Raw genomic sequence first — 11875 nt, forward strand, 5'->3', positions numbered from 1 at the left:
ATGATTTACCTTTAGGTATCATGTTAGCTAGCAAAAATGATGCCTATGTACTGCATGCATTAGAGAGAGTTTATCCTCTTATACAACATATTCCAGAAAAACCAGAATGACTTGAAATAGGTCTTGTACATAAATAAAAGGGGCTGTCAATATATATTTTATGTGTGTGTGTATGTTTCTTTATAGGAGTGGTCTCCTTAAAGGTTTTTGTTTAATGTACATTGTACGAAATGATCAATAAATATTTAATAAATAAAAAGGATCACCTTGAATATGTGAAAACGAATCCATAGATTTGTCTATGAAATTAAGGAACACATGAAGATTAATGGTAAAAGGGAAGAGATATATAGAATATAAATATGAATTTTAGGATTTGATGCAACTGCCAGGTACAGGAGCAGCAGGAGCATTACCACGGTTATGAGCCATGTGTGCCTTGACTAAATGACCAGCTGCTAAAGCAGCACAAAGCGATAATTCACCAGCCATGACAGAAGCACAAATAATACGAGCAAGGCGTTGAGCATTAGCTCCAGGTTTAGTAGGGTGAGGACCGCGTACACCAAGCATGTCAAGCATCGCCTGTTGAGGAGGCAAGATGGTACCACCACCAATGGTACCTACTTCAATACTGGGCATACTACAAGAAATATGTAAATCTTGGTTGTTGTTGACAGCCTTCATTAGGGTAATACAGTTAGAACTCTCAACATTCTGAGCAGGGTCTTGACCTGTAGCCAAATAGACAGCAGTCAAGATATTAGCAGCTTGTGCATTGAAGCCGCCTACAGAACCAGCCATGGCAGAACCAACCAAATTTTTGGAAATATTGAGTTCAACAAGGGCAGCAACGGTGGTCTTGAGGACTTTTTCGACAACAGCACCAGGAATCACAGCTTCAGCAACGACAGACTTACCACGACCCTCAATCCAATTGATAGCAGCGGGTTTCTTATCTGTACAATAGTTGCCAGAGAGTGAAATGATTTGCATGTCAGGGAAACGTTCAGCAAGAACAGAAAGTGCTTTCTCACAACCCTTGGAGATCATGTTCATACCCATAGCATCACCTGTGGTAGTAGAGAAACGAATAAAGACGAGTTTACCGGCAAGAGCAACCTTGAGTTTTCTAAGACGAGCAAAACGAGACGTTGAGTTGAAAGCTTCAGTAATCACAGCAGCACCTTCTTCCTCAATAAAGCGTTTACATGCAGCAGCACCAAGAATCGAGGGGAATTCAACACAAGGGCCACGGGTCATACCGTCAGCTGTCAAGATAGTGGAGGCACCGCCACCAGCATTGATGGCCTTAGAACCACGAGCCGTAGAAGCAATCAAACAACCTTCAGTAGTAGCCATAGGAATGTGAATCATGTCGCCATCAATGTTCATAGGACCAGCGATACCTACAGGAATAGGCATATAACCAATAACATTTTCACAACAAGCACCCATAACTTTGTCATAATGATAGTTGTGAAGAGGTAGCAAACTAGTTTCCAAGGTCTTTGTAATAGAGGCACGGGAAACCAAAGCACGACGGATACTGACTGCACGTTCAAGGTCACCCAAAACTCTTTCTAAAGCATAAGGAGCCATTTTGCCCTTTTGGACGAGAAGGATAACTTCTTCATCGGTCAAGGATTCAGGTGTTTGTGTCAATGCCATGCATTCTTCAAGTGTACGAATGACTCCATGAACACCAGCATGATGTTTCTTTTCATGAACAACAGGCTTTTTAAGCACTTGTTGAGGAGAAGGAGAAATAGGAGTCTTTTGTTGTTGTTGAATATCCGCAACTTTTGCAGGCTGCTTAGCTACTTTGAAAAGATAAGTGTTCAAGAACAAAGAGACAAAGAGAGCCACAATGATCCATTTAGAGATAACAGGATGTTGGATATAAACAGTGTAAGTCTCCAACAAGTAATCCAAAGGTCTTCGGATACTTTCAGGTACAAATGTCTTACGTACACTAGAAGTGATATGGAAAGGCAAAGGAGGAAAGACTTCAATCAAGAGTGACAAATTGCTATCATTGGATGCACGATGCTGCTTAAGGAGCTTTTCAAGCACATTACTAACGCCAGGCTCCATGACGCTGACTTGAGGACCAGCGGTTCCTTGGAATGTAGTGCAAACTTTAAATAGCTGCATGGCAACAAAGCCTACGATCTATTTATGCAACAAACAGGTTTTTTTAAGTTACTGTTGACGACAATAAGCTTCCTTACCATCAATAGCTTGACTCGTCCAATAAGAGGTTCATCAGACTTGAGGTTTTGATTGTTCGTTGTTGTTGATGTTGTTGTGCTATCACTGAAGGCTTTTACGACTGTACGACGAATGTAACCTGTTCCAGTAGTTTCACTGGTAGATGTTCCTTTAATCGTTGCATTAATCTCACGAATTCTCAACAGCTATCACGATATGTTAGTTCAACACAATTGTATGAAAAAAAAAAAGAAAATACCTCAAGTTTCAATGCCAATACAGCAGTATACCAAGTAAACATGATGATAAAATCATAAGCTAACAAGATAGCACTCAAAAGGCAGAATTCACGTAATCCAGAGATGCCAGACTTGGCGCCCAAGGCAAGCACTGTAATTTCCATAATGCAATCTCTAGTGATAGGCAAGGCAACGGAATCAACAGCACAAACAATGGTTTTTCTGATTTCTTGTTTGGTTAGTGATGTTTCTTTGCTGAACTCGAATACTCTTTTAGTGAGTTTAAAGTGACGTTCAAACCCAATTGTAACAGCTAAAAAGGGAATAGCCTCACTACAAGTTGTAAGTAAAAATGACAGTAAAAATGACAGTAAAAAAAGAAAAAAAGACTTACGCTAATACGACAGGATAGACATCAACACCAAGAGCATTTACTGTCAATAAGGCAAACATAAAACTAAAGAAACCATTGACAATGACAGCAGTGGCTAAAGTATAACGAGAGCCCATGGATCTCATATTCATATAAAGTGAAATGAAAGTAGTGACCATCATCAGATAGCCTGCCAAGATCACAATAATATCAATATTGTCAGCCATCTAAAAAATATAAGTACAGTGGTGATACAAGAAATAAATTACCTCAATCAATTCCTTGATACGGAAAACTATATTGCGAGTAATAATAAAACCCCAAGTAAAAATATCTTCTTGATGACCTGTGTCTGAAAGGGAAATGAGATCACCAGAAGATAAAGTGGCCACCTTTTGCTCCCATAAAGAAGACAGTTGTTGACGATAACCGGTAGAAGCATTAAAGGCAAAAGAGAGCAAAATAGAAGAAGCAGTAGAAGCATTTAAATCCAAATCACCAAAGATAGAATGAGCAAGTTCAGGATAAGTATTGATGGATTTCTTGATGTCGTCTGTCAATGTCTGACCAAAAATATCGGAAAGAGATTGAGAAAAACATTGGCCTTGAGCATCTTTAAAGCATAAAGCATTATAGCCAAACTGGCCGACATGGTCATCCAACAAGGTGTGTTCAATAGTGCGTTGAAAGCGAAGAATGTTATTAAGGGCATGTGTATCAATCACATTCTCTTTGTCAGCAGAAGTAATAGAAATTTGTTTGAGTTGAATCTTGACAGTATCTTGGTTGCTAGGTAATTCACTGCGTGTTAATTGTTGAAACTGAGTAGCGTCTTTATCAGCGTAAACGAAGGTCGGGTAAAGACGCGTAACAGTACCAGAGAATATGTCCGAAGTACGGGCCAAGTTGAACAAGTAAAAGTAGCTGAAAGAAGACAAGATCAATATGCCTGCAATCATCTCAATAGGATTGCGAGATGATAACTTGGCAGCACGATGAATACCTTTGCCAAACATGGTAGAAATGGACCGAAAAGCAGTTGTTCCACTATGTTTTGCAACTAGAGAAGCCATCCTTTTTTATTGTTATTTTTCTTCCCTCGTTATACTAGAAAAGAAAACAATTTGTGTTGAAACAAATAAAAGATAAAGAAGAAAAAAAAAGGAAGGGGGGTTTATAAAATGCTGCTATATCGAGAGACACAAAAAGAGACAGAAAGAGGGGTGGGGCAAAAAGAGGAGATTCAAAAAGAAAAAGCGGAGTCCCTGCCAGAAAAGATAAACACTGAGGAGAAACTTATTATAGGAGGTTGGTTTTTCATTGTTCTGCACGAGGAGGAGGGGTATCTGGCATCATATTGTGCCAAGTTAATCAAGCGAAACAACATGCGAGCCAATCAATATGCTGATACGCCATTATTTTGTGGCTTGTTTTTAAGTATATGCATAAGTGAATATCTGAAAACACTGTAGTTTATGACAAGGCTATTCAAAAAAGACTTTATTTGTCAGCAATTTCTTTTGTGTTTATTAAAGTATAGGTCATCTTCGATTTAGTAGCAAAAAAAAAAGAAAGTTTGGTTTTCATTCAAAGGCCACGATGAATTTCGATTCCGTTGCTTGAAACCCAACTAGGCACACTGTTATGAGAATGCCGTACATTATCGTTTAGCCGCAAAATATGTGTACACCCTTTTAGTAAGCTTCGTCATCATGATCAATGTTATCAAAATGCTTAGCCAGGGTCATTGTATTTTGTAGACATGACCGCCACTTAATTTTTGCATTTTGGTATTGATCATATCAAAAAACACTTGATAAGAAAGAAAGAAACTAGAGCATACACACTCGCCACAACGGTTGCACAACTTGTTTGAAAGCCATATCTGTTTCTGGTGATACAGTCCGGCTGATAAACACAGTGCGTCTGGTAGATTTTGTCCATTCTGAAAAAATAAATGGCGTTACCATGAAAATGATTGGCCGTTTATTAGCAAATGATTGCCGTTTTCGAGATTTTTGTCTTAAAAAAAATTCAGTTTGTCAGTAAATGTCCTTTCCTAAAAAATAAATGTCACTTTTGCCAAAATTAAATGACACTAAGCCAAAATTAATTGTCCCCAAGTAAGACCAAATTGTCCATATTTTTATTGTCATCAGTTGCATACTTACAGTCATCATTAGCAATATATGACAAACTTCCAGAAAAGATGAAACTTATTATTATTTGGACAAGTGTTATTTTTTTATTCTGTTCACTAATATCTAATATTGTAGAGGGCTAATAATTTACATGCGTAGTAGGTATAAATCACACTTATAAACAAGTTTAATCCAAACTATGACTTCAGTAAAAATCAATAGCTTCCGATCTGTGTCGATCTGTGTCGATGTGTGCCGGTTTCAATAGAAGTTACTGACTGTGATATCAAGCACGAATCGTTTATTAAACATACAAAACAGGGTGCTTTATATAGTTCTCTAATTACAAGAGAAACCGGGTAATCGTTGAGAATAAATAGATGGTCTGTGCTTGGATTATATGACCAATATACAGGACATCCTTATTGGATAATTCTATAGTGCGATCTTCTATATCTTCTATCATCACTATGTAACTTTAGACAAGAGAATATAGAACAGTAAACATAAATTGCTGCTCCAGCGTAAGAAAGATCAAAAACCTTCCGTAGTGTCGAAAAACTCCTGGTTTTCTTCATCATTGTTAGAGCCTTCATCAAGTTGAATCATTGGTAGATCTGCTCCAATTACTTGGTTGGTAAAGTCTACTACCGATAAGTGTTCCCGCCGATAATGGTTCTGAAATGTCCTTGAATCAACCCAGTTGTCCAGCGTCTGTATATCATCAAGAGATGTTCCTTGTTTCAACGCAATAGAGGACGCAATGGAGCGCACACTGGCTCTTGATTCGCTTGTAGACTGTCGTAGTACCTGTGATGATCTGACATTAAATAAGTCTTCAATTACATACTAAAATATATCATAATCAATTTACATCAGAAATAGACATAAAAGAACCTCTTGTACTGAATAAGACAATGTGCCTTTTAGTAGATCAAGACTTATAACCGAAATCCATAATTTACATTATTTAATTAATTTAAAGTAGTCTATGATAATAGAGACTCAGTCATTTGCATGAGCCCTACTACTATTTACTCCGACATCTCTTCATATATAAATACCTAGAGAATGAAGAGCTAGAAAACGATATATATCTATATTTTCTGGGATAATAAACCTATACAAGTTCTAATCGACTTCTTTGTTTTCTATCTTCTCTCTTACATCACAACAACATCGACACATATCGACACATATCGACTCTGATGTTGTGAGATGAAGAGAGAATAGATATAAAATTAGAGAAAAGGTAAGAGCACAGAGAAAATCCGTTAGAACTTGTATAGGCTTTTATTTCTCCAAGAAATGTTATCTTTTTCAATTGCTATAAAATGTCGAGATATTTATACTTTTTCTTCTCGGTCAAAATATTGTATAGGGATTAGCTACTTGACTACGGATTGGTTTGTTAGATCAGGAGCAATTAAGAGAAATATCTTTAGAGGAAGTTGTCAGCTCAGTCAATAGTACATGATCTGACCTGAACTTGAATAAACTATCACATATTTGTCAAATGCCAATGCTAATGTATTTGTCAGCTCTAACTGTCACTTTATGAGGGCCATTAATAATAACAGAGTCACTAGGTTCATAATCTCTGACTATGAAGATGATGTAGTACTTCTAGTAGAATGAGTGAACGTCAGTGACTATAGATCCATTGCAATTGCCATGCATGTGATCTGGTCTTCTACCATGATCATCATGTATTGATCTATGCATATGAATTCATATATGTTCATAACAAGTAAGATGAAAGGAAATTAAATAATAATGGCTCATAATGAAAAGAATCGTGTCTAAAGGACTTCCTTATATACAATATTACCAGTGTGAGGGCCTTGAACTTCTAAGGATTCGGTGCTTGTCCTTGAATTTTGCTAATTGCTATCTCAAAGACAGGTCAAAATAGAAATTGCCGTCTTTTGAATGATACAAACGTTTGTTGCTCATTTATAGTACAGGAATTTATTTTCCTGTAATTACAATGACAGCATATATATAATGATTCGTTATTTTAATTATAACATTACATTGTAAAGATGTATAGAGAAATATTTATTCTAATAAACGGTGTATTAGAAATAACAGAAAAAAAATGACTCTTGCACCGTCTTTCTTTTTTTTAGTTTTTCTATCTCTTCAAGATTTCTCTTGATCATAGCATTGTAAGCACTATGTTGAGATTGTTGGTAAGATTGTTGTTGCTGTTTTTGTTGAGATTCAACAACAGAGATTGATAGCACGGGGAAAGGGAGGAAGGAGATTGGTGGTTATGCATAATGCACCGGTTCATTATCACTGAATACAGGTAAAATGTACACTTTTCACCTCCGAGTGTAGCATGATCACGGCTGTAGAAATGTACAGGAGCAAGCTTATCACTTGAAAAGCACATGTAAGTACAGCTTAAATAGTGGTCTGTTAATAGCAACGGTTTTCTTATATACCACCACTTTTTTCTTAAGGACCACCCTCTATTGGACATGTTCAAACCAAAATTCACAGAGTATAGGGTAGAGAGAGGGTCACTAGAGAACACTACATCCACTCCAAAAAGCCATCACTTTTGTATGAGTAATGAAGAGGAAATAATTGTAGTCATTTTATGAAAAAGAAAAGAGAACAAATCATTTTATAACAATAAACAGTAATTTATCAAGTACATCTAAAAATAAATGATTTATTTGTGTGAAGAAAGAACATTACAAAATAAATCAGAAAGAATAGATATACTAAAAAAAATTAATAGCAGCTATATTGTCAAAACGCTTCTGTTTGGAATGGACGGAGCGTTCGTCATTAAAGAAATACATTTATGCACTTTATATATTCAGGGCCGCCTCTTCTCTAGCCAAAGTTATATGAACAGTTCCCTCTCTATCTGGTGCTCTGCAAATTAAGGTTAGCCAACAATTATCATTACAAAAATAAATTTGTCGAGGTGACGCATTTTAAGATTGACGGAGAGTGTCGGTTTTTTTTTGGTTTTAATATTTTATGTTGAAGGTATTCTTGAAAACGGAATAACGGCAAGGAGCGAAGTATATTGATCAATATATAATTATTAAACTGCAGGCACTTGTTTGTCTACTAGATTTGAGAAAGAACATATACAAATACACCTCCTTAAGTATATTTTCCCTTCTCCCCTGCCCTTGCTTTTCCTTGATAGTATCATTCTTTTCAAGGAACAACTTCTGGTTTAAATTATTCTTGGCAAAATGGATGATTAAATTTTGTTACACCATTGTTTGTTCGTATCTCCTAAAAGACAATTGTCTGTTTTGTCGTACCAAACGGCAGAGAGATTGCTATACAATGCAAACAAAAGTCAATAGATCATTCAATAGAAACATATTGAAAACGATGAAAGATTTCCATGAAAATTGATCTCTGCATTGAGGCTATTTAAATAGCTCATTACCTAATGTTCAAGCAACGTTAAGTCCGTTTACAATACGTGTAGGACAGCAAATGCCAAGAATCTACATGGCTTTTGAACTCTCTTTTACTTTGACGAAGCACAATGGCTTGTAAGAATGACATATTTTATATTTTGTCAAGCAAACATCATTATTATTATTTTTTAAGAACTTTCTAATACTTGGTCAATGCCTTCATTGACAGGCTTAATTTCGTCAGGAACACTAGATGAATTGGTAGAATTATTTTTTAACAAGCTGTGTCCAAAGTGATTTGAGAGAGTGACCATGTTGATAGCTTTCTTAAATGTACGACGAGCATTAAAGTTAGTACGCAAATTGGGTAACAAGTCGCCTCCTTCTTCAGAAGTTTTAGGCTGGTCGCCAGTACCAAGCAACCAAGGATGTTGAAGGGCTTCTTGAGCAGTAATACGCTCATTAGCATCAATCGTCAAACAACGATCAATAAAGTTCTTGGCTAAAATACAATCAATACACTTATTGTTCATTTACTCTTCTTTTCTAACCTGAATTACTAATGTTGTCCCAACAAGGATCATCATAGTTATAGTCAGCATGAATAATAGCATTCATTTCTTCAATATTGCTGGATCTTTCAAATGGTGTATAACCAGACAATAAGAAGTAAGTAATGACACCAATAGCCCACATATCACTATTGAGTTCCATCAATAATCACATTCTCTTTTTTTTTTAGTGAGCTTACACAGGCTTTCCATGACCCGTCTTTTTAAAGATTTCGGGTGCCTAAAAAGTTGAGTTATTTAAAAAGAAAAAGAGAAAAATCAGTTACCATATAACCAGGTGTACCACAAGTGGTTTTCAAAGTATGGAATTTGTCGGTGTCAATAATACGGGACAAACCAAAATCAGCAATCAACAGATCAGAATCTTCATCGCGTTCACGGAACAGGAGATTTTCAGGCTAATATAAATAAATGTAAGCACGCATCCATCTGTGCTTCATATTACCTTCAAATCTACATACAAAATGATTAGACTAGCAGCCAAAATCAACAAATACACCTACCACGATGAACAATGCCATTTTCATGAAGATAGGCAACTGCGGAACAAACAGTTTGAACAATATGAGCAGCATCTTTTTCAAAATAACTGCCCTTTTCACAAATACGATCAAACAATTCACCACCAGAGGCCAAGTCTGTAACAAGGTATACTTTTTTTTTAAGAAAAAAAGAGAGTGGGTAAGCTGAACGCGAAAAAAAAAGGGGGGAAACAACTTACAGTTGTTTAACGTTTCAAAGTAGTCGACCAAGCTCAAGATATTCTTATTGCCTTGAGAAATACGTTTCAAGATGTTGATCTCATTGCGAATCATATGTTCGCGACCTTCCATCAATTTCTTGTTGATAATTTTACAAGCATAATACTTGCCAGTTTCAATCTAAAATAATGTTTATATGGCTACTCTTTATCATTTTATATACTTGCGTGCATAGCCTCTATCATTTTTGCGTTAAAATTTCATTTACTTGTATTGAATTTACCTTTGACAGTAGCATAGGTACCGTTACCGAGAACTCGACCAGTCTTGTATTTACAAGGTACAGTGACAGGTTGACGCGACATATTTCGTTTTCAAAGAAGAAGAAAAAAAAAGAGCATGATACAACTTCACCTCATTTTATTTTTTTTTCTCGCTTACCTGTGAATTCCGGGCAGCTTTGCACAACCCTTATCCGGAACTCATATTTGAGTAACACGCTGAGATTGGAACACTGTTTGGCATTGTGTTCATGCTTCAGCAAATAATGGTTTAGTTATACAAGTTGAGAATGATTTTTTCTTGGCTAAAAAAGGATTGTTACCAAATAAAGTTGTTCTGTTTGAAAAAGATAGTACGCATGAAAATAGAAATATATCTTTGATAGTAGGAATAAAGCTATTTAATGAACAATAAAAACCACAGAATTCCTTCAATGAGAAGCAATACAATGATTTTACCTAAAAAAAATTGTATTTGAACACAAGTCTTTCTGCCCTTCCACTTTTACATCCATTGATAGCCCCTTTTATCAATCATCTACCGCCAGAATTACTTGAGACTATTTTAGAATGAAATCAACAATTCTTTCAAATGGCTACTTTAATACAATATCAACTTACATGCAAATACTGGCACATGTTGCTCAAAAAAATAATCTATAGAAATATTACAATCAAGACATACCGTCAATTGGTCTTGTTTATTCGAACCATTTCTACTCCACCTTCAAGCCCTGGTTTGTTTACAAAACAACTCTATATCACTTCAATCTTAGACAGTCAATATGAACAAGCCATGTTTAATCATTTAATTGAGTATTGTCCTAGGCTAAAGAGCATCAAAGTGGCACGAATAAATATTTCTTTTTGAGTCAGACTCATGCATGAAGTCTATGATGGTCGCTGGAAATACTTGAATGCACTGCAATACCCTAGAGAATACAAGGAATATGCTTATTGTAATCATGCTGTACTTGCTATGCGAAAAAACATCAAAAAATCAAAATCCATGATACTCTTTTACTGTTGCCAGACATAGAGCTCGACCATTTTCAACAAAACATACTAATAAACAGATTGAAAGAGTTTGAACAGTTAACCAAACTCACTATCTCAAGCAACAAAAAAAAAATTCTCTACGAATACGGCAATGAAATCAATGCTTGTCCTTCATTATTGTACTGCAAGGTTTAATCACACCTCTTATCATCCTTTCAGCTTCAAGACTATCAACATCACCACACGCTACCCATAGTAAAACCACATTTCAAGTTGCATACACTTAAAGTTACCAAACCAATCTTTGATGAAAATACCATGGCTTATATCACGACTAAGTTTCCCAACTTGAAGAAAATATCGCTAGGTGACGAGTTCAATCAGATTCAGCCTGACTTGACTCATTCAAACCCTGTGTTTTCTCAGCAAGTGCTCAACAGATTTGCTTGTTACCTGCAGGAATTATATTCGTATCTTGTTTTGAATTTGTTTGCAGAAAACATGAGTGATGTGGTCCGTACCTTGACTGGAACAGCTCTGAATGTATATTTTACAGTTAACCATGAATCTCAGGAATCAAGTCAACTTTGTGCCATTCTGTCCAAAACCAAAACCTCTATTTACGAAAACGGAATGCATTTGAAATCAAGATGTAACAACTATACATTAACACATTTCGAGTGATTTCAAAGGCGAACGATGCGCTGCATCGATTGAAAATCAAAAGTTATGGTTAGAGTGCCTCTTTTGCTGTTGGTCAAGATAGTTTTAACCAAATGATCTTGTGCTACTACTTGGATCTTATTTTAAATCCTGTTTTCAGCTAAAGAAACTGTCACTTGTATCCACAGCCCTTTTCTACTGCAATTCAAACGCAAGTGTCAACAACTCCATTGAGATTTTGAAATTAGAAGGATGTTTTTATCATCCCAAGGTCTTGAAACAGTTATC

The 11875-nt window shown here is 36.0% G+C and overlaps 3 protein-coding genes across 3 annotated transcripts; 1 reads left to right on the top strand and 2 right to left on the bottom strand.

Annotated features, from left to right (window-relative positions):
• Positions 1 to 369: 369 nt before the first annotated feature.
• B0P05DRAFT_478904 (hydroxymethylglutaryl-coenzyme A reductase-domain-containing protein) lies at positions 370 to 3785 on the bottom strand (the record flags this gene model as incomplete). The annotated part of the gene is made up of 5 exons (XM_051575035.1): positions 370 to 2175; positions 2235 to 2420; positions 2474 to 2786; positions 2848 to 3053; positions 3096 to 3785. The coding sequence occupies 5 exons, from the start codon at positions 3783 to 3785 to the stop codon at positions 370 to 372; spliced, it is 3201 nt and encodes a 1066-aa protein (XP_051430607.1).
• A 4654-nt stretch (positions 3786 to 8439) lies between these two features.
• B0P05DRAFT_559653 (kinase-like domain-containing protein) lies at positions 8440 to 10144 on the bottom strand. The gene is made up of 9 exons (XM_051580293.1): positions 9928 to 10144; positions 9872 to 9882; positions 9665 to 9824; positions 9447 to 9596; positions 9389 to 9396; positions 9210 to 9341; positions 9123 to 9163; positions 8923 to 9071; positions 8440 to 8873 (listed from the first exon to the last, which is right to left on the bottom strand). The coding sequence occupies exons 1-9, from the start codon at positions 10007 to 10009 to the stop codon at positions 8560 to 8562; spliced, it is 1047 nt and encodes a 348-aa protein (XP_051430608.1). The 5' UTR covers positions 10010 to 10144; the 3' UTR covers positions 8440 to 8559.
• A 373-nt stretch (positions 10145 to 10517) lies between these two features.
• On the top strand, positions 10518 to 11608 carry B0P05DRAFT_591236 (uncharacterized protein; the record flags this gene model as incomplete). The annotated part of the gene is made up of 3 exons (XM_051582879.1): positions 10518 to 10741; positions 10802 to 10895; positions 11144 to 11608. The coding sequence occupies 3 exons, from the start codon at positions 10518 to 10520 to the stop codon at positions 11606 to 11608; spliced, it is 783 nt and encodes a 260-aa protein (XP_051430609.1).
• Between the last annotated feature and the right edge of the window lie 267 nt (positions 11609 to 11875).

Source organism: Gilbertella persicaria (genome assembly GCF_025201335.1).
Source record: "Gilbertella persicaria strain CBS 190.32 chromosome Unknown B0P05scaffold_55, whole genome shotgun sequence".
NCBI classification, from domain to species: domain Eukaryota; kingdom Fungi; phylum Mucoromycota; class Mucoromycetes; order Mucorales; family Choanephoraceae; genus Gilbertella; species Gilbertella persicaria.

Bases quoted from the DNA above. Each gene is read 5' to 3' on its own strand.
- B0P05DRAFT_559653 (XM_051580293.1), bottom strand. From the start codon at position 10,009: ATGTCGCGTCAACCTGTCACTGTACCTTGTAAATACAAGACTGGTCGA. The intron at 9,597-9,664 runs GTAAGTTGTTTC...TTAAAAAAAAAG, and splicing joins CTTTGAAACGTTAAACAACT to TATACCTTGTTACAGACTTG. The intron at 9,164-9,209 runs GTAACTGATTTT...TCAACTTTTTAG, and splicing joins GTGGTACACCTGGTTATATG to GCACCCGAAATCTTTAAAAA.